The following is a 23,230-nucleotide window of genomic DNA, read 5'->3' as shown; positions in this document are numbered from 1 at the left end:
AGAACTCTTCAAAAATAACTAAGGATGGAGGATAACAGAGATGACGTGCACACAGATATTTTTAGCTAAAGGAACTCGATTGTTTGAGAAGTTTAGGTCTGTAAAGATAACAGAGTTCTTCAACTGTTCCCATCTGTCTCGTCCCTGTCCCACGTCAGCAGGGGGAAGTAGTAACTAAGACCTTCTGCAGCTGATATACAAAGTGCTCTCATTGGATTATTTTTGCCTGCCTTCCTTTCTTTCTCTCCTTAACATTAGTAAGAAGTTTTATTTATACTCTGCTACGAGCTAGCGTATCTACTATGGAAAAGTACTGACAACTTCTTCGCCAGTGACACATCCAAGCAAACCTGCTTCCTTTTGCAACATTTTGGTTAATTTGGAGTAAAATACTGCAGGTGCTGCTCAGATTTCTTCTGCCTTGGAGATATTTTTCTGGTTTCAATTAGCCCGACTGCTGTACCAGCAGTTTTCTAAAAATTGCAGTGCCGGTATTTTGGAGGCACACAGCAAGCAGGACACCTCTGGTTCCCCACCCGCTGCAGGGCTGCGTCTCCAGCCCCGAGCCTGCCCCGAGCTGAGCTCCCTTAGCCCCACCCTCCAAGCAGTCCAGCCTTTATTTATATGAAGTCTGTGGTCCAACTGGCTTCAGATGGTGTGTGTATGTGCGTGTGCCTGCCTCGGAGTGTGTGAGACGAGCTGGGATCATGAGCCAGGCTCCAACCAAGTGGTTTTAATCAGCAGCCCATTAGAGGGGAATGGAAAACTTCTAACGGGATAAGAGCTGAGTAAGTAAGCGTAACTCGTAACTTTGAACTCACAATCTGGATGAAACAAAATGCAAGGGAAAATCTTTGTAGTCTGTCAGTTTTTAGATAACTGATCGCTTTTAGAGTGAGGTCTGTGCGTACTGACAGGAAAGAGGCAATTTAAAGGGACCGGACCGAAAGGAACTATAAAAACAAAGTGGGAATTGAGAATGCGAGAGAGAAAAAACAGCAAACGATTGTTCAAGAGGTTGGTACACTCTCTTACTCTTTTTGGCTGTGGACAGAGCATGTTAAGCTTTAACCTCTTGCATTCTTAGATGCTATCTGGCTGAGCAGTTCCTGCCGCGAGGCTGGAGCTGCAGATCCCCTCTGCCCACCTGCCTGCCACCAGGTCTGTCCTCCTGGTGCATGGAGGTCGGCACAGCTCCAAGCAGAGCACCCCATGAGCCATGGCGTGCTTCTTCTCACTTTTGTTCTTTCCCACAGGTTGTTCCCACAGCCCCATGGGAGGGCAGTTCACAGGACCCTGTTCTTCTGGACGCGGTGACTTCTTGCCAGGCACCAGGAAAGCTCTCAGCAGCGGGAATGGGGAAAGCGCTCCGTAGCTGTGGATAAAGCCCGCTTTGGCATTTTTACCTGTCAGGACATGGCTACTGCATCTGCAATGTGGCCAAGGGTGGAGTGAGGACAGCACACTGGCCATGGTTTGTGGGCACGGCCCCAGGTGCCGCAGGCTCTGTCGCCCTCGCCCCTTCCTCCTGGCCCTGGTGGTGGCCGTCTGCCTGTTCTGCCAGACCCTGACTCCCCTCATGACCAACAGCTTCCTTTCAGCAGTTGTTAATGGGATCTCCCCGAACAAACAGAGTAAAACACAGCAAGGAAGATACAAGGAGGTTGCAGCCAGCGACACACGCTGCTTCTTCCCCATCAGTGATTCACACACATTGAAAAAGGTAAGTCAGCTGGCAGAGAGTGCTGAGCAATAATTAACACAGTGAGGGATGAGGGGTCTGATAGGATCATCCGAGTCCAGCTAAAATTAACCTGAGCTTGGAAGTATGAGCTCTGTGTACAAACAAATGTGTGATATGACAGCGACATATGTGCAAGCATGTCTCCATTACCAGCTCCTCGGTGTGGTGTTGCAATCATGAATCCTGAGTCTTTGACTGAAGCACGGCGTTACTCTGTGGCTCCAGGGAGATTCCAGTTTGCTGCACAGGCCATACTTTATTTTGGCTTTAGGAATCGGGTCAGAGGCTTTCTAGCATGCGCACATAAATCACAAGCCAGTGGGATTTCATGAAGGGGTCTGCGGCTACTAGCTGCAAAGCAGTAGTTGCCTCATGTTAAAGTTATCTGCCAGTCAGTTTTGAACTTGACTGAAATTATGCTGGAAAGCTACTTTTAACTGATTTTTTTTTTTTTTTTTTTAAGCGCTTGCCACATTTTCAAATCACGCAATTTACTTTGGAATCATCCCACAAATTCTCCTCTGTCCTTAGGTTGCCTGGCCTCCTGTTTAACTTACACAGAGTTCCTAGGATGGGTATTAAGCCTAACAAATTCAGATGCGGTTATTTTAGTTGGAAAATGTGGTTTGTTAAATGTTCCAGACCAAGGCAGTTATTTTTACTCTGGAATCTGTGATCAGCATTAGCACAAATGTTTCAGGTTTTCTTCAGTCCTACAGAGTGTTGCTAATCGTGCAGCAGAGACCTCCCTGTAACATCATCATTGACGCTGGCATTTTATGTACAACTGTATCAGGACTATAAACATAAATCTGTGACATCCCAGATTATAGACAGTTTCCATATAAAGAAGTTAAAGTTTCTAAGAATACAGGCAGATTGAGAAGGCTGATAGGGTTCAAGGTCAGTAATATTCATTTTAGGAGAGCATCTTCTGCAACAGTGAAAAGCAGATCTACAAAATAACTTTGGCATGTACTCTTTAACCTTAAGTCTTAAAAAATGGATTTTTTTCATGTAAAGGTCAAAGAGATTTTTCTTTTGAGTAGCAGAAATCTACTCTCTATTGCATCTGTCATAATTTCATGCTAATGACCCTTTAGTACTCCAGGTCAAGACACGTATTTATTCAGTGTGACAAGAAGTACAAAAACGTAGAGGGAAGTAAGCATACATGACAGCATGAGTTTCATCATAATGTCACTTTTGACACAGTCCATTCCTCTTCACTTGTGTCACGGCAAAGAGAATTTCTAGACTCTGTAAGAACTGGTGGATAAATGACAAAACTTTGCTTGTATGTTTTTTTAGCTGAAACTATCTGTAACGCCTATTTTCCAATTGGTCTGAAGGGAAATGCAGATTGACTCGAACTAGGTTTGCTGGCTGTTTGAAGTGAGAAGAAAGCTTATGTTCATGCAGCGCGCTGTGCTTACTGCCCTCCAGCATGCCTGGTTGGATGTCACTCACACACATGTTGAACCTGGAGCACAGATTTAAACGCGTATGTTAGCCCTTGTAGGTATGTTTTCCAAGCCTGTGCTACACTGAAACATTCCTCTTCACATTCCAAAGACCACCCATAGCTGGCTCTCTGTTTGTCTTGAAAGTTTCCTCTAGAGCATTATGAACAAAATGCTTTGCACATGTTGGGATGTTACTCTGAGTTGCTCTCTGTTTTCAGAGAATACTCCATTGGTTGTGTGGGCTGAATAATCATCTCAGGGAACAGAAAAGACAAACATCTCCCAAAATCTCTTCCACTTTGTTTTGACACTGTGTCCTTGAACTGTGTATTTTCACCAACTGCTTATTCAAACAGCCAAAATGTTATCTTGCTTGATTTTACTGGATACCCAGCCCACATTTAGGACAGATGTAATGGTTGAAGCTTCTCAGTGTTTTATTTTACAGTCATGTGGCTACCCGCAGTAGCTAGCTGGAAACAAGTTTTCATTGCAGCCCTGGTTTAAATCTTCATCTTTGAATCAGGAGAAATACTCTAAAATATAGTCTAAAAATTATTCACATTTTTAGTTAACGAGTCACATTTGTGTTGTTGTTCAGTGACTAGCCCAAAGTTACTCACTGAAAATTATCTTTTGTACATTTATACAGTAACTTAAAGGAAATACTGAAACATGTTTTATGAAATAAATTTTCATTAATAAGAAGTTCTAAGGAATAGAAGACCCTACTGAAGATAATATTGCTTAGATAATATGCAGTGCTTCTGGATTTTGCGCCATAGCATCTTATGACTGAATCTCCTCTGACTGGGGAAGAGCAGGTTTAATTCCTGCTTCCTTCAGAGAAGCAGTCAGTATTGTATGGAGGCTGATGTGAGAATTTGGTGATGATTGTTACTGCCTGTGCAAAATCCCTTCCAAAATCTGATAATATCTCCCTTTAGGGTACGCACTGCACAACTGTTTCAAAAAGGGAAAAGAAAAAGCTGGCACCTTTTATGAGCCACTGCAGGAAGATGAAGAAAACTGCAGCTTTGCAGATTTTCAACTGAAAATTGCCAATTTGGTCTGTAAATATGTTTTTAACTACGTGCGAGATACCCTGGGATGGAGCCATTACCGTTAGGTACATATTGCAAACCTTTATTAAACTGCAAAAATGTAGATTTCATTTATGGTCTGGAAAGCCTGAATGAGCTGATGGTATTTCTCTGTTAAGTATCACACATTACAGGATTTTAAAAAGCTGCTAGAGAGCTCATTTCACAGCCTTGTTTTCTCATGAACAAAGATCAACATCTACTAGTACAAAATTAAATGCTAATATGTGTAGCATGAGGAACAGAATTATCGTGGTGACCCTTGAGCAGTAAAGGTGTGACAGGAAGCCAGCACATCCAGCTTCAAGCCGTCCTTAGGTTCAGCCAGTGACTCTTACCTCTTACATCACAACATATTTACCAGCAATGAGGAGAAATGATGCTGGAGTGTCTAAACTGCTATCAGCAAAAAAACCAAACAAACAAACAAGAAAAGCCTAGAGTATGGGTTTGTGTGATGCAGTACCATATCAGAAATACCTCTGGTAGCAAACAGATGTAAAATTCATTACAGTGTTCTAGCTCTGCTTCTCAGCTACTTCTCACTTCTAATTAACTGGTCACAGCTGCGTTTCCACTCTCTGAATTAAATCAGCCTAGGCCAACTTAGGTGTCTCTGTGCAGCAGTATGTTTTGCCTAGTTAGACATAGTACCTCTGCTATTACAAGGAGGCAGTGAAACAGCATTGCTTATGTCCTAGGCACATTTTCAGCACACTAGTTCTCTAAACACACCAGCATATAAAAGAGAGTTAAGATTTTAAGATGGGTCTTGGAGATTATTTCATGGATACTCACATCATTGCATCACATTTCCTGTCTGTTTAGGACCACCTAAGGAATAAAAGTAAACAAATGAGAAGCAGCTGATTAAATGAGAATTTAATGAGTGGATAAGGCTGGCTTCTCAACCAATGAAAGATAAGAAGCAGATTGAAAAAAAGTTGTCTCTACATTTCTGTTAGGGTATAATTTGCTGTGAGTGAGTGTTATGAAAGCTAATGTGACTGTATCTCTGAGGTACTTTGTTGGGGGGTGAGGAATACAAATGGTGAGATCTATAGGAGGATTCTGTTGAGCATCTTACACAGGTTATCAGGCTAGGATCTAAAAGGTACAGTCAGGAGTGAGGAACAGATAAATTGTTACCATAACTTTGGACATCTAGAGTGGAATATTCTTCTTTCCTTGAGTGGTACTCTTCCTAGTCAGAGTCAGGAGTCCCAGCTTTCTAGTTAATGTAAATAAACGTATAATTCCATGGTCCTTAATGCAAGCATTTGAAAGCAAATCTGATGAATTTCATTCCCTAAAGGCATTAGAGTCTCTTTTTCTATTGTTATTCTGCATGGAATATACTTCAGTCAGTGTGATTAGTAAGAAAGGGGACAGGGGAGTGATGTTGTGGAACAAAGCACAGGGAAAGAAGGCATTGGTTGGGGCAAGTGAGGGAAGTGGAGTGAAGAACTGTAGCTGTGAATTACAAGCATCCTTGGAGGGCAGGTTGTGCATGGAAGAAACTTGCATTGGGGAGGAGAAAGGGAAGGAGGTACAGAAGTGGTGAGAAAAGAAGACAAAGCTGGTAGGAACTTTTGAAATGTAAATGTGAAGAAGAAGTTAAGCTAGGTAATAAAATGAATAGGGGTGATTTCTGTTGTTACGCAGAAGTCGAGTGTCTTGAGAGCTCTGAACAGAAAATATTACGTTATACATAATAAGGTTTTACATATTTTAGAAATAAATTTCATCTTTAAAAGGACATCCATTTTTTAGAAAGCAGTAAGTGAAAAATAATCCTTCCAAGAAAAACTTTCAAAAAGAGAAAATGAAGTGGAAAACTTTGCTAGTATGAACCTCAGTTAGCAGAAAGCAATTGACAGATGGTACTGTATCAGCAAGTGGTTTCCTTGGAGTGATACCACATTGCACACTAAGAAAGCAGAACATTTTTCCCTCCCTTTTCAGTGTAAAATTGCAAGAGGCACTGAGGAAATGGCTATTTTTTTACTGTGCAAATAGCTAGAGATATTTTGGTGATAAAGGGCAAATCTATTGTGGTAGCAGTCAGGAAGGAGGGCAGGGTGGAGACTTTACAGGAAGAAAACTTTGAGAAAGATGCATCAGCAGCAACTGGAGGGAGGAAATGGAGGGAATCTCGTTCATGTGCTTCATTGGACTCCTGTCCTTAAAATCATCTGTTTTGCTGTGTTGGTAGGATTTGGCTCATCATTTGTTCCCAGCACAAAGTAGTTGGTGCCAGTCTACATGCAATCATAAGCAAAGGCATTCTGAAAACTGAGTTCTGTACTTCTAGCCCAGAGTGCTGTGATGACTGTACAAATTACTCTAGTTTTTCTCCTAGATTTCTGAAGTCATCAGACACCAGCTGTCATAGTGCCAATGATTTAGTTGCTTGTTCTGTATTTTCTCAGCAAACAATTGGAAGGAGAATAACATTCCAACCATTTTATTCTACAACCCAGTCCTTTCTTATTAGGAAATCTAACAGAATAATAAAGGCAACACATATAAGTGTCCTCCAGGCAGGAAATTAACTTCTTTGGGAATTCCTGATAAAGGGGCTATATGCACTCCAAATACAACAGTAGTATGAACGAGCTTACTATTTCTGTAAGCTTTCATGCAAACATGAAAAAGAATTTAAAAGTCACATTTGGAATTAATAAAGGTCTGCACAGTTTTGTAAATGAACCACTTAGGGCATTAGAACCACATGCTAAGTTACTATCATTCTTATTAATGTTAGCTAATATTAGCATGATTGTGCCTCTGGAGTACTACTCATGGAAATTTATGGAAATGTAGTTGTGCCTGGCAGTATTTAGCAATGAAGGTGCCTTTGCTGGCTAAGTAGAAATTTGAGCTCTACCTGTAAATATATACTAATAATGCTGGTGTTTCTTATGGAAGACTGGTTCTCTTTCGTAGTATTTCTTCTGTACTCGCTTTTCTTGTTAAGGGCCTTCATTCTGCATAGTTGGTCGTGTATATTTTTGGAGAATCACAGAATCAAAGAGTGGTTTGGGTTGGAAGGGATCTTTAAGATCATCTAGTTCCAGCACCCCTGCTGTAGGGTAGGGACACCTCCCACTGGACAGGGTTGTTCAAAGCCCCACATCCAGCCTGGCCTTGAATGCTTCCAGGGAGGGGGCAGTGCCTGTAGAAAGCAGTAGGGTAAAAGTAAATTGAAGTCAAAATGTTCAAAGCTGTTGGACAAAGCCATCACAGCAGTGGCAAGCTTGTTGTAAGAAAGGCTGCCTGTCACTGACACAGGGGCTAACCCCATCAGAACTGGGTAGTAGTCACAGTTTTTAAGGCGAACATGAGATGAACCCTTATTTTAGGAACAAGAATTTTGTTTCTGCAGTTGAAGCGATGGTCAATTAAATTATATGGCAAGATTTCAGACTGTATATTTGCTTCCTTGCCAGGCAGAGAAAATGCATCAATATTTATGGAATTATGCAACCTTTTTGGAATCTGAAAAAAAAAAACGCCAAGAAACTGCTTTTCTCCCCTCAATCTGAAATATCTTTGCTATTTTCTTCTTGGCCAAAACAACAGTAATTACATGATGTAGGACTCAATTACTGACCAAATTCTGGATTTTTAGAGCAAACCAGATTCTGTAAAATACAGGAATGATTCAAAGACTAATAAAACTTATTCTGTCTTTTTACATTTGTAACCTAGAAGTGGATAAACTTGTTTAAAGGAACATGTCAAAACATTTTCTCTTCAACAGAGAACGTCATAGTGATGTGAAACTTGCAGGTAGACAAAACTAGGAAGTACAGCTCAGGTAGTAGATGTCTTTTTTCAGTACAAGAAGAATAGTCAAGTAACTCTTGAACATTTTCATTATGTAAATTTAGCAATTTGGCTGCTGATCTAGTTTGTTAAGACCTCAGAGGAATCTGCATTTATATAGATAGGTTTTTGTAAAAAAAGTTTTGTTTTTTTTTTTTAAGTTATTCTGTAAACTGAAAACAAAATTAAAACATTCATTTTCATGCATTTTTATATGCTCCAGAGAGTCCATCATGTTTCCTTAGACGAGTTGCTAAGGCTGTAGGTCATCTGTGTAACAGCCAATTGCACTAAAATGAGGTCAGCCACTTAGCTAAGAACAATGGTTTGCAAGCTGTTGTAACAGCAGGTATATCATGTCAAAGCGGACGAACATCTTATCCTGTATCATATGGCAAATCTCATCTTTGCTGTAAAGCGTCATTAATTTCAGTGAAGACAGCCACATTTTTCTCTTGGTAAGGTGAAGAGCATAGGAATTCATCACCAATCCCTTCCACATAGGTGTACTGACTGTTGTAAACTGAAATGATAACAAATAGTTTGAAATTTCAAACTGAAGAAGAGGAAACAAAATGGTTTGAGTATTAAAGCATTTTCTATTTAACACCTAAATATTTAAAATGTTATCAAACATTTTTTTTTTCTAAGCCTGATGCACATTAAAGTTATATGAATTAAAAAAAAAAAAAAATAATAATCAGGACCATAAAATGTGAAAATATGGGAATAACTTATTTTCCTCTTTTGTACTCTGCCTCTGTTACACAAACCCTCTGCCCAGACTGCATTTTTATGACTGAGAAACATCTTATAAAAACCAGCAGACTCCTTAAGTGCAGAAGCATGACTGCTGTTGCTTTAGTATTGGAAATGTAACTAGATCAGCATGGCTAGCGGTGTAATACAATTCATGTACAGCTTTGGAAAAAAAATACGGAATCATCTGCTACAAGCGTGAAGTTGGCCAAAATGTTTTAAATTCTATCTATCTCTCTGATGAGGAGCTGAAAAACAACAAAAATCTTCCCTACATTGCACTGTCTTGGGAAGAAAATAGAACGCAGTGAATCTTTTAACCTGGACTGCAAATAGCTCTGAAAGGAAAGGAGAGGGCAGAGGAAATAAATTTGGCAACGCTACGCGTGGATCTCAAGCAAGCACCGTAAAAGGCAGTGAGCTACTTCATACTGTTTAGCAGTGGTAGGTTAGACAGCAGGTGACGATTTTAACTTGAGGGCTCCAAGTTGTCTCAGCGTCCCAAAGATCCCATCATGTCTTTTGGAGAGTCAGCAGCTAGAAGTGGTGAATCTCTTGGCCAATGTCTGAGGCATAGGAAGGTCTGTCCCCAGCTAGGCCTTCCCCCTCCTCTCAGGCCTGCGTCAGGCAGATTCAGACACCCACGGCCTGAGGCTCTGACTGGCCTATGCCCTCCCGTGGGACAAGTGAGAGCGACACAACGAGGCTTCCGTGGGCTCACAGGGCCTCCATGCATCATTTGTCCTCCCCCAGCCTCATGGTTGGGAAAGCGGAGAGGGGGACATCAGTGCTGGAAAGCAAAGGAACACTAAAGAAGGATTTGCAGCTGCTAAACGAGAGAAAAGAACACATTTCAGTGGGAAGGGGAGGAGCTGCTCACACAGCATCACATGGCACCGAGGCCTGGCACCACAGGTGTGGTCTGCGAGGCAGCAGCCATGCTGGCACAGAGCCTGAGGAATGTTGCTTGCAGGGGAGAATAAAATTGTCATGGGGTACTCACAATAAAAGCTATTACCATTTGTTTTAAGCAGATATATTTTCATAGCAGCTTTTATTAGCTGAATGAAAAAAAAAAAAAAAAAAAAAAGTGCTAAGGGAGAGTGAAGGGAGATGCACATAGAGTACAATAAAGCCTGAGGTGGGACTTATTCCAGAAAGCAGACAGTCTCAGCTGCATGGGGAGGGGTGTCGGTGGGACAAGCTGCAAACGCATGCCAGAAACCAGACACAAATGTGTCTTGGGTTGCATCTCCTTAGTGCTCCTCATGTGTCCTTGGTTCACCCTGCAGTGCTGGCCACTGCAGCATGCGTGGGATGGAAAAGTGAATTTGTTTGCAAAATAAAGCTGAAGGTGGCTCTCTTCATTGATTTTCTTCCATGTTGCAAGTGAAATGGAAAGTGGGAAACATCTGGTCACGCAGCATGTGATGTTATGCAGCAGTAATGCTGTGGAGAAGGCAACAGGGGAGTGGTGTGGGGGGGGGCAGGGACAAGGGCTGGGTTTAGGAACAGGGGGGGAGAGAGGAGGAAGTGGAGGGGAACCTCTGCCAGCAGCTTCTGGAGTTACCCGAGGGACAGAAAGGAGAGAAAAGGAGAGGAATAATAGGTGAAGGAGTGCATGAGAAAGAAGTGGAGCATGTCAAGGTAGGGAAACTGCAGTGTGTTAACTGCAGGACTGACGCATTTTAAAAATACTGCAAGGACAGGAGAGGACAGTTGACAGGGTTACGTAACATAATTCCTGTGACTTCAGCATGTGCTATTTGTGCTTCCTCTGACTAGCATGTGATCATCATTTATTTATCTCAGTGACTGAGTAGTTTGGGGTTGCACATTTAGCAATTATTATGTACAAGACTTAGATAGCATTGTACCTAGTTGTATTTCAGGATCCTCTAATCAATTACATCAGTCTTTTCCACAGCAGATGTCGGCTCTGGAAAACGCAAACAGATTAGAGGCATTAAGGCTCAGCACTCTAAAATAGTTTGTAGCTCTCTCTGCCATAGAGGAGCTTTAACTGAAGCAAGGCAAAACTTAAAACTGCATCCTGTAACTCATGGGTGTCCAACCTTTTGGCTTGCCTGGGCTACACCGAGTGAAGAGGAATTGTCTTGGGCTGCATGTACAAAGATTGCTCCAAAATAATGCCTCCTAATTGTTTCAATGAAAACTCTAATTGATACAGAGAACATAATGACAATATTTAATAGAGCAAATGCTCAAACACTTTTTCAACTCTGTCACAACCATTTGTTATGCATTTTCACCAGCAATGAACAAGAGGCTTCATGCTGTACTCATAAAAATCACCAGCGGAGAGGACCCGCTTTTGTCATTGCTGAAATGCACCACACACCCCTCACTGTGTGTACATCCACTGTTTGGTCTCCATTAAAGTTCAGCAAGCATTGATGAATGTCAGTGGGTACCATTTTTTCCACATGGAAGAATTCAGTGACAAACTTTTGCTTCATATGCTCTTCTATGTCAGGCACCATTTTGTCCACCATTTTGTCAGATTGCCCCTGTGCTGCCATCTGTCACATGGCAACAACATGTAATAGTGGGAAGGTTCATCCTCTGTGCCATACCACCAACATCCATCTCTGATGTTGTGAGCCAACACTGTAAAACAGGTGCATTACTTTTCGAGGAGCCCTCATAAAATATACTACGTAGTTAATGTATATAAGTAACAACACATATTTCAGTTTTTAATGTTTTTATTAAAATATATAAAAGAGAGAGCAACAAAACTCTAAAGCTAGTGGAAGCTATGTGACCCTGTTTTTGTGGAAGTACTGCATGAGGATGGTTCTGTGGCAGTAGTTGCAGCTTTTAGTGAACTCTTAAGGTGTTCATTAGAGATTTCTGATAAAATTTTACTCTTCATAGAATCATAGAATGGTTTGGGTTGGAAGGGATCTCAAGGATCTTTAAGTTCCAACCCTCCTGCCACGGGAATACTCAAGTACTCGATTGCCCACGGTCCCATCCAACCTGGCCTTAAACAACTCCAGAGATGGAACATCCACAGCGTCTCCAGGCAACCTGTCCCTGCATCTTACCACTATCTCAGTAAAAAACTTCCTTCTGAAATCAAATCTAAATCTCCCCTCCTGTAATTTTAAACCCTTCCCCCTTGTCCTATCTACCCTTTTAAAAAAAGTTGATTTCCCTCACGATTAAAAGCTCCCTTTAAATATTCAGACATCCCAATGCGGTCTCCCTGCAGTGTCATCTTTTCCAGGACGAACAAGCCCAGTTCCTTTTGCCTAATTTCATAGAAGAGGTGCTCCAACTCTTTAACACAGCCTTCCTCTGCACCCTTTTCTAAAGCGTCACATCTTTACTGTGTTGGGAGCCCCAGACTTGGACTCAGCACTCCAGCTGCAGCCTCACAAGGGCAGAGTAGAGGGGAACAGTCATGTCCCTTGCCCTGCTGGCCACCCCTCTTCTGATGGAACCCAGGATGTCATTAGCCTTCTGGGCTGCAAGCCTACAGTGCTGGCTCATGTTAAGTTTTTCATAAACCAGGCCCCCTAAGTCCTTCTCAGCAGGGCTACTCTCAGGGACTTCTTCTCTCAGTTTGTATACATGTTTGGGATTACCTCGACCCAAGTGCAAAACCTTCCTGTACTGCTTCCTTGAAAATAATTGTTCACAAATGTATGTACTGCCAAAAAGCACTAACATGAGTAAAGAGTGTGTGAAATTTCTCCCTGGTAAGAGAAGTCTTATGAAACTTTGGTAAAGAGATATGATCAATTTTTTAATTGCAACTCTGTACATTCAATTTGAATATTCATGAATAATTATGTTCAATGAAAATGGATTTGCAAATAAATAAAAGACTGATGATTTTTTTTATGAATCTCGAAAACTGTCTTCAAATTCTTTTATCAAAATGGAAAGCACAGCTGCATATTTTTCGCTGTTCAGAGGACCGTGCTTAGCTGATGTATCAAATCCATAAACTTATTTGCCATCATTTGAGTTAGTGCTGCACTGCGTGCTAACTGGTTTCCTGCTGAGGTGGGGTTAAGCAGCACACTGATGTTCAGTTGGTGCTGAGTGACAGCTGTATTCCTGGCCTGAGGGGCAGAGGTGCTGCTATGATGGCATGGAGCACGAGGCAGCTGCAGTGTGAGCTGGGCCGGGCTGCATGCAGCCTGTGGGCTGCCAGTTAGACGTGCCTGCTAGCTGCTGAACATACTGCTGAGTGACTTGAACACTACATCTCAGGCACATAAACAACTGGACACATCTTGAACGCTTTGTTTATATTAAAACATCTGTCTCTTTTTTTCAGTGTGGTCTTCTGTGCAAAAATGGTGGTGCCTTGTTTGTGTAACATTTCCTGTGTCCAGAGATAAGCTTACTAAAATTAGAATTCATGGAATAACTTCGTTTTTGGAGGAGATACTTTTGACTACTTTTTGGTTAAAATTCACAAACTTGCCAAGAACTAACAATGTCCTGAATTAAATCTCTTAAATGTTGGTATGTTTCAATCCCAAAGACAAATACTTTTCACAAAAGAAAATCTCATCCATTAATGGTGCTTTTACTGCAGAAGAGTAACTAGACTATTACGTATGTTAGTGACCTGTTTCCCACAGGGAGCATCCTGTTTTTATGCCTTATGTAAGGCAGAAGTTCTTTATTACACCAAAAATACTTCCCAGATTGTCACTGTAATTTGCTACTGTATTTTTGCGAAAAACAACAGCTATGTATTATGCTCCTGAAAGATGCTGTCTTAGAACCACTATCTTTGCATTGTTTGCTGTAGATCGAAGACACTGTTCTCCAGTACTTTGGAAGCCGTATGAGAAGAGCAGTTCTGTATGCACCTCCTGCCCACAGCAAAACTGAGCATCAGCTCTGTCAGCGCATCCTGGCAAAGCATGGATATTCAGTCACAGTCCTTGAAAACAGGAGATTGGTGGAAGACCTGAGACATGGGGCCCCTTATCACAGTAAGAATAAACTTGACATAGTTAATGAGTTCATTGCTAAATGTTAGCTATTGTTCCAACGTTTTTACACAGAGGTAAAGCTTATATGCTATTGGTGTGATTAAGGCCAAGTTCTAACCCTTTACAGCTATGCAGATAATTTTTCACAATTTGATGATTCTTCCATTAGAAACTTCTTCTATAAAAAAGCAACAGTGATTCATCACAGTCTTGGGAACCAGGTTAGGTCATTTCAGTTCCTGATGAGTTCTCATATTGACTCCACCAATAACTGTGCTTCACTAGAGGATTTTATTATATGTAACAAATATCTGCAACACTGTAAAACTGTAAAACTCTTTCTCATTTTCTCTCTTAAAGGAAAGTTGCATGCATGAAGGTATGATTTTTTCTGAGGAAATATTTTGATAGTTTTGTAATGTATGCAGTAAGCTTGTTAAAGAACATGATGCACGAGTTCATTTTGAACTTGTACCAGAAGCTGAAGGAAATTGCTGTTAGTTATTTCTTAGTTCCTGTAGAAGTTTGATCTGTTGTTAAAAGGCTAGTGAAGAAACTTCATGTCTTGCACAAAGAACTATAACTTGGTGATGTGGAGTTATATTGTGCCTGATAGAAGAGCTTTGGTCACAAGTTATGTATGCTGACTGTGGTTAAGTGATCTTGGACACTTTAGAGATATGAAGTCAAACTGCGATCTTAATTTGGTATTCTGGAAGTCAGCTTTGGAATGGGAAGGCTTTGAAAAACACACACAGGCTGCTATTCTGTTAGTAGTAAAATAGAATCATAGAATAATCCAAGTTGGAAGGGACCCATAAGGATCATGGAGTCCAACCTCTCAAATAATGCAGTTGGTTGTTTCTCATGCTAAAGGGAGTGGCATTTGTATCATTCAGATCTGAATAAATTCCTGGGGCTACCAGAGAGCTCAGTTTTGCTTTGTGCTTTAGTGATCTAAATAGTTTAATAGATGAAAAACATAATTATTCAGCATGTTTGAGGCTGCTCAAGATTCCACCATAAATTTCAACTGTCTCCAAGAAACTTTCTTGAAAATGAGATACATATACTTATCTTGGCAGGCTGCATTGGGTACTAATAAATTATCTGTGCCTTGCTCTCTTTTACTGTAATCACTTTTCACAGTCACCTTTCATCTACTCCTTGCCTTGTGTACTTTCCATCTTAGAGTGACAAGACACAGTGTGCTTACAGTCTTTTCTAGTGTCAGGCTGCAAAGACAAGGCAGCATCTCTGGGGACCATTTGTATTTCACCATCTGTGTGAAATACTTTGGTTTCAAATGGCTGAAGAACTGGGCATGCCAAGTTCAGTTAGGCCTTGGAAAAAAATCACTGTACTAGATTTTGCTACAGTGATCAAATCAGATTCAGGTTCATCAGTACAGGTTTTTACCCTGTAAACACCACCTCTGCAGAAATGAACTTGATTGTGGACATTCATGTTTTACTGTCTGTCTAGTACCGATAGTTACAGCAGTGTTTTTCCAGTAATCAAAAAACAGACTAACACAATTTTAATTATTTTCCAAAAAAACACTTTGCAGCTTCCAGAATTTAGATGCATTGAAAAAAAGTAATTTTTTTTTGATTAAGGTAAAGAGTAAGATGTCACTAATTCCATTTCATGACAACAGAAGCATGCCGTTAAGTTTTCCATTGGTTATGTAAGTGCCTAGCTTTAAAGTCACATTTTAAAAGCAAAAGTAAAAGAACATGTCTGCATACCAAAACAATGATCTTTATTTAGAATGAAACAAGTTCAGCTTGAAGTTATTTTTCTTTGCCAGCAAATGATGGGTTTTACTGTTCTGGATGGGAGAGTGCTTTACAGACCACGTTTTGGAGAAGGATATTTTGAGCTATGTTTTGTCATAACATTTTTCAAATAGGAGCACTATAATTGATTTAAAGTATATTCCTTGGAGCCTCTAATAAAAAGATAAAGGTAATGATCTGAGAATCAAGGATCACGAATGCTGTGAAAAAAATCTGTTGAATGTCATTCCTTTTTACTTGATATTATGTAGCTTCTCTTGTCTGGTGCCTTTATTTTTGTGCACTTTCAGTGCGGTCTGTCTTACCCATCTATCTCTGAATGTTCAGTTTAATTTCAAAAGGAATTTTTGTTTAGAATGGCAGTGAGCCAAGAGTCTAGCAGAAGTCATATATGGAAAAAAAATTCACCACAAAACATTCCTAACTATTTTGCACTGGCCCATTATGAGTTTTGGGACCAGTTCGGCTCTTGTTTTGAAACCCAGTGTGACAGCTCTGCACACTGATCTGCCATAGAGATGCCACACACCTGGGCTGCAATGTTGTTTTGAATTCCTTACTGCCGGGGAGAAATGCTATGAGAATGTTTTTCTTCCTCTACCCCATGACCTGGAAGTCTTGGATGGGGAGCAGAATAAATTCCCCATTATTAAAATGGAAACGGTTAGACACTACTACTCCATGTGGGCTGCCACAAGTCCATGGGGCTGGACGGGATCCACCTAAGGGTGCTGAGGAAGCTGGCAGAGGTGATAGCCAAGCCACTTTCCATCATCTATCAGTGTTCCTGGTCAACCAGAGAGGTACCATAAGATTGGAGGCTTGTCAGTGTGACTCTCATCTACAAGAATGGTTGCAGAGAGGATCCAGGGAACAGATCATCTTGAGGGAGATCACATGGCATGTGCAAGACAACCAGGGGATCAAGCCACCTATGATTGAGTGATCTTCCAGGTGGATGAGGGGAAGGCTGTTGATGTGGTCTACCTGGATTTCAGCAAAGCCTTTGGCACTGTCTCCTGCAGTATTCTGGAGAAGCTGGCAGCCCATGGCTTGGACAGGTGCACTCTTTGCTTAAAGAACTGCCCCGATGGCTGGGCCCAGAGAGTGGTGGTGAATGGAGTCAAATCCAGTTGGTGATCGGTCACGAATGGTGTTCCCCAGGGGACGGAATTGGGGCCTGTCTTGTTCAGTATCTTTATTGATGACCTGGATGAGGGCACTGAGTGCACCCTCAGTAAGTTTGCAGATGATGCCAACTTGGCAGGAAGTGTCAATCTGCCTGGGGGTAGGAAAGCCCTACAAGGGGTCTGGACAGCCTGGATCACTGGGCCAAAGCCAAGGGATGGAGACAAGACCAGGTGACAAGTCGTGCATTTTGGCCACAACAATTCCAGGAAACACTACAGGCTAGGACAGAGTGACTGGAAGACTATGCAGAGGATCCAGACATGGGGGTATTGGTCAGTGCTTGGGTGAATATGAACCATCAGTGTGCCCGGGTGGCCTAAGAAGGCCAATGGCATCCTGGCTGGTATCAGAAATAGTGTTGCCAGCCAGAGCAGGGGAGTGATCACCTCTCTGTACACAGCTCTGGTGAGTCTTCTCCAACCTTGATCACTCCATCTGCAGCACCTGTAATAACTCCTTAACAATACAGACAGTTCAAATGAGATTGGATAACCACTGATCATAAAGATACCAGGTTGTCTAGGCCATCTATAAATGACACAGCTGCGTGGTTTTTTTGCCACTTAGGCAGAAGAAGGCATGCTTAGTGTCTTGCTTCTTCTTGAAATGTGACAATACAGGCATAGACTCTGGGATAGGTTCTGTCTTTAACATAGCCTCGGGGGGGAGGGGGGGGTTTGAAACTGGTGTCACACAGCCTCACAGAATTTAAGATCAAAAGAAGGATTAAGAAAGTCCCACATATCTGGGCTTTCTCCTGAGCGTTATTTCCTCAACCCAGAACAGAGTTGTTTTGCTTTGTCAGAGGTGAGTGGGATGAACTGTTTTGCTTCAGACACTCTTCAGATATTCTTAGGTCCTCCCTAAGAAAGAAAGGCAAATGCTAGAGAACCTTCAAAATATCTTCCAGAGTCTTCTGCCTTCTCCCTTGTCCTTTCAGCCTAAGAAACTCTCATCTCCGGGGCCACAGCAGACTGAGAGGGTTCGTGAGTCCCGATGACTCTGTGATGGCCTGCTAATATATCCATAGTGTTTTTCCCTAAGAAAAGTTAATTTCAGAATGAAACCACAGGCACCAAAACGCATTTCTGCCTTCCAAAAATAATGTTCTGTAATTGCTGTCTGCTTTCTAAGTTTTCCTTGAATTCCTTACTTTTCTCACATTACATCGAAGAAATACACTGGAAGAAAGAATTAAATGAACTACTTATATCTTTCTTTTTGAAACTGTCAGCATTTCTGCACTTTGCTCCATATGCCTGATTCATTTGGCAATGGTGACTCTCCCTTAATAGTCGTATGCTTCTTTTCTCAGATCTTCACCTTTACTAATAATTACGCAAAGCCCAGAAAGTTGAAGGCTCTAAAAAACATGCGCAGTTGTACACTACAAATCTGACCAGACAGTTTGAAATTCATTCTGCAGTTACATGGAAATTTCTGTTACAGCTAGCCTTTGGAGCTGGAAAGTTTCTACACAGCCTTAATGATAGTTGGTTAGTTTGGCCATAGAAAAAAGCAACTGTGCAGCAGGCAAACTGAATGCACTGTAATGTCATATGCTCCCTGCTATCTCTGAATGGTAATTCTAATACTTTGGTGGAAGTTTGTGCATCAGCAGTGTATGACTTCAAAAAAGAATCATAAACCATTTCCATTCTATTGATTTTACATTGTTTCCTATTTTTAGAATACTGTGATGAATGATTTAAACTTCACTCTGACTTCTAGAAAGACTGTTAGAGTACATATATTGATTTGGTTTTGAAGTTTTTTGTTGCTGTTTTTTTGTTTGATTTATTTTTATTTTTTTATTTATTTGTGATGTATTGTTCCACAAAACAACCCATTTTAGCTTTGGTCAATACTTGTCTCCTGGCTTAATAAATCTTGATTTTTTTTTTCAACTGAAACCAATACCGTGATATTTCATGTCTGTCGTATTCATTTGCCTGAAATTGTTCAGTGGAAATCATACACTGTAAGTATCTTTAAATTTAAATATATTGCAAAGAATATTAGATCTGAAGTTATTTCCCCTTTCTTAACTTTATCAGTATGATTGCATTGAATTCTCTTTTGTTTTCTGCCATTTTAACAGCACGCTGTAATTCATACAGCTTGGCTGTGTAGAGTAGTCCTAAGTTCCAGTAATTGACTTTGAGATTATCTGAATTTTTGCAGCTGTGGGAGCAGTGCTTGGGTGGAGCTGCTCAGGAAGGGATGAGTGAGGCAACAGATCAGAGTGAGCAAATCCAAGGGAATCTCGGCTCTTCTCTCCATGCACTAGGCTCTGAAGATCTGTGTGGCGTTTAAGGTGGCATCCCATACCATTACTTAGATATTTCAGCAAGGAGAGTATAATCCCTCATTGCTAAAGCATCCTGAATACATTCAAATATGACATATTCAGCTGTAAAATGCTGATATAAAGACTGACGAACAGACATTGTTTATGCTTCCATTCTCAGCTCTACGTGGAGTATCTGCTGCTTCCCTGCACTCAGTGGCTGCTGCCTGAGAAGCTGCTGTTAGGGGAATATCAGGAGGCACAAGCCTCCAGGAGCAAGCACAGGTGCTCAGCAGATGGAGAATGATGATAGCTGCAGGTTTCTGGCCCTCTCTGGGTGCTGTTTGACAGTAGAAGCAATCGGGGACAGAGGAAAGAAAATTCTGCCTCTATGATAAAGCATCCTTCCAAATCACACTTTGTCATTTCTTTTTTCTTCTGATTTGTTGGGTGGCTTTTGGAAAAAACTGCTGTTTAAAGAAAATCTCTGCAGGAAGTTAATGTCTATGTCTGCCCACTTCTATTTATGTCAGGCCTCAGAAGTGGAGAAACGTGACCACATGGATCTTAGAGATGAAGAAACAAGGATAAAAACCATCTAAGTCACTGTCAAAAACAGGATGAAAATACACGGCTCTTGCTTCATATATTTATGTTATTCCCTTAATGTATTGTATCATCTCTAGTTCTCACTTTTGAACAGAGGCTTAATTGCTGACATCTGGCCAGCAGCAAGGTGGGAACTTACAGAAGTGCTACTTCATAAGTGCACCCAGTAATATTGTCATTAGTGCTGCTAATTAGTCTAGAGAATTAAGTACAGCCATAAGTTTTAGAGGCCCCTAAGGCCATGTCTGGTGACTGTCAGACATTCAGTTCTTATTTTTCAGGACATTCTATATCAGCAAAAGTAGTGAGAATTAGAGGACAGACTGGAGACAGGAGGAAAGAGCAAAAGTGCTCTTTCTTAAATAAATGTGAGGAGTGAGATGACTTGAGGAATGTATTTGTTAACATAAAACATAGAAAATGGTTACCGCCAGGGAAAGAAGAGTAGTCTGTACTTTGTGTCCTAGTAAATAGGTCTTGATGCAAAAAATAGTTTCAATATTAAGAGATGCTGAGGTGTAAAACTAGTAAAGTAATCATATGAGTTACCTGGATTTGTGGGGCATCCCTTGTAAGAGGCCATTAGAAAAAAAAAACACAAAAACAACCAAGAACATTTTATTGGCTCTACTGTATTCCACTGTGGGGGAATGAGGTGGACTCACAGATCTCCTGAAATTTATTGGCTAGTCAGAAGGAAATGAGGCAAGTAAGGAACTGAACAGGGAAACACAGCTATTTCTAAAGCAGATGGAGAGACTCCATGTACAAATCACCTGTAGGTCTGGGCTTTAACTGAGGCCCCAGCAGTACGCAGTTTGCAATATCTTGTGCATCTTCTTAAAATACAAAACCTCAAAAAGAAAAAAAAGAAAAAAAAAACTATGAAGAAGAATGTTCGTGACAGGAGTAGGGAAAGGGGAAGGACCACAAAATCAGAGATACATTGAGTATAGACAGCTGAAGTTGAAGAAGGTAGAAAGTAAATTATATGATCTGAAATTAAATGATTTTTATGAACCGGTATGAATTCCTATGAGAGCTAAATTTATTCCTTAAGTAAGAGGTTATGTATGGAGTTTGGGATGTATTGACAGGAATATGTAGCATTATTTCTAACTTCTCTTTAGCTTTTTATTTTTAATTATTTGGAGGATAGTCAGGAAGAGATCGGTTTTGCTCTCTGCTACAGCCTCAGACAAGTTTCCATGAAATCCAACTAACTTCAGCAAACAATTATAAAGAGCAAAGGCCTCAAGGAAAATTGCTGGTGTGTTCTGTAAACATCTGGTTGCCATTTTCAATTACAAAGACCAACCCACTGAAGGAAGCAGTTTAGTTTTTTTGGAACAGAAATGAGACACTGGGGTTTTTGTTCTTTTTCATAGTGGAGAGTAAAGGAAATGTCAGGAATAGAGAGGTCACTAGATGCTCAGCTTTTATAAATACAAAAGTCTCTGAGAAAATTAAAGTAAATTGAAATCAGGTTCTGCAAGTGTAAACAACCCTGTGGAGTTGGGGTTAAGTAAGCAGGGCTGGAGATCTGAGTATGCCAGCAAAAGCACAAGATCATTCTATCTCAAATAAGTAATTTGAAATGTTGTGTAAAATAATAATGCTGAGGCGAGACGCAGAATTATATTGTGGGTTACAACACAAATGCACACATATGTATAAGAGTAGCAGATATAACTTTTTTACCAAAAATCATTTTGGTTAACTGTCGATAAAAAGTATATTGCTGACAGAATGCAAAGCTGGTCTGTTTCTTAATGCAAAATATATGTTATGTGAGTCACATGAAAGGTTTTGGCAAGTAATACATAAATTTCAGAAGCATTCTTTTTGTATGTTGTTAAGCAAGGAATTTCTTAAACAAGCTAAATTCTTAGGAATGTGGTGATCCTCAGAGCATGCTCTATTACAAGCATATTTAATGCTTGTTAAATTTCTTCTGCTTTCGTCAAATGTTAGTTCATATAGGTTCAGGGAAAAAATGTATACCAGAACCATACTCTGTTGTGGTCACATTTTAACTTTGCATTTTTCAATTATGCCTGGCTATTTGCCAAGGGGTTGAAAGCGGATGCCACAGGCATCCTTGATTGCAATACAAAACAGATCAGTTTCTGGCATACCCAAGTAAATGCCTCTCTATAATGTGATGCTGTGGTTTCTTGTTAGACAATGTAAGTGCACTGTATATTTTTGTGAACAATGTGTATCCTCCTTCTTAATTACTAGCAGAACATATCTGTGTTTTCTAGCAGAAGAGCAAACAGTTTCTTTGCGCCACTAAAATAAACCCGCTGCAGATTTGTACCAAAAACCCCATTTCAAATGCCCTCTTTTCCTTGAGGAAGACAAATTCTTTATTTGTCCATAACAAAAGTGTAAGGACATTGAACTTTGTAAAGTTATAAACAAAAGATGGTATTTAGTCATAAAGTAACTAAACATGCCTTTCTTTGAATGTTTTTTTTAGTCATGTAAACAGAACATACAGTCCAATACAGAGTGGTATTCATTAGGCTGACTTAGAATTTACAATAATTAAAATATTGCACGGTGATTACACAGTGAGCTAAAATTAAAACTTTCCTGGAATAAATTATGTCATGTTAATAGAATCTGAAAAACACCAGTGTCTGAGCAGATAAACACGTTGGCCAAGGGAAAGCAGCAATGTGCAGGTCCACTGAAATAAAAGAAACATAAGAGATTGAGGTGAAGGTACACAAGACTTATAATATGTGAGTAATATGCAAATCCTTTTAGACAGTTCCAGGCAGTGTTTCTTAAATGTAGTCTACAGGAGAAGAAGGTAACAACAGATAATTGTTTATTCAAGTATTTTTAAAATGTTTCCCTCATTCAAATTATGGAATGAACCCTGGCTCTGATGGGGTTCAAGCAGAGACTAGTTTATAAATATGTGTATCTATTCTCAACTGTCATATGATTGTCCACTAAAGTAGAGCCGGGACGATGACAGTCAGTCCTGCCAGAAGCCTGTCCCCAGAGCAGTCTGTCCAAGGGACTGTTGCATTAGTGTTGCCCAGCATTCTGGCTGCTGGAAGCTGTGCACCCTTTCTGAGACATTTGCTGGCTCTGAGCCCTGGTCAGCTGTGAGAAGTATGGTGTCTGCCACCACTGTGCTCCCATTTTAGGTAGAGGCACTCATATACTTCTGAAATAAAACAAATATTTTTTTTAATTTTTATTTTTTATATTATTTTCCATGATGTTGGTTCAGATAGCAAAGAGCTTTTACACTGTGTGGGCCTTCATTGTAATTTGCCACCAACCTACTACATTCCTACATACAGATTCCAACCTTCTTCAGCTGCATCCAATTTCAGTTGACAGTTCTTTTGACTGCTGCATCTCCCAAATGCTCCAGACATTACAAGTGCTACCCACAGGTTGGGTTACCTTTCTGAAAGG

General features: G+C 40.6%; 1 protein-coding gene across 4 annotated transcripts in view; it reads left to right on the top strand.

Moving 5' to 3' along the window:
• Window positions 1–625: 625 nt before the first annotated feature.
• Window positions 626–23,230, top strand: part of CPED1 (cadherin like and PC-esterase domain containing 1) — a 144,053-nt gene continuing 121,448 nt past the window's right edge. The window contains exons 1-3 of one of the 4 annotated variants that reach the window (XM_042815430.1): window positions 626–788; window positions 1,257–1,723; window positions 13,705–13,891. In XM_042815430.1, the coding sequence (XP_042671364.1) occupies window positions 1,472–1,723; window positions 13,705–13,891 (439 nt within the window). In that variant the 5' untranslated portion in view covers window positions 626–788; window positions 1,257–1,471. Of the gene's footprint in view, window positions 789–854; window positions 1,018–1,082; window positions 1,162–1,256; window positions 1,724–13,704; window positions 13,892–23,230 lie in introns of those variants that run through there. The other 3 variants (XM_042815426.1, XM_042815428.1, XM_042815427.1) reach the window with 3 other exon arrangements.

Source organism: Centrocercus urophasianus, unplaced genomic scaffold (assembly GCF_019232065.1).
Source record: "Centrocercus urophasianus isolate 14NV4802_14NV808 unplaced genomic scaffold, USGS_Curo_1.0 seq_15, whole genome shotgun sequence".
NCBI lineage: Eukaryota > Metazoa > Chordata > Aves > Galliformes > Phasianidae > Centrocercus > Centrocercus urophasianus.
The sequence above is the reverse complement of the archived record's forward strand: the minus strand, read 5'-3'. Positions and strand labels throughout refer to the sequence as shown.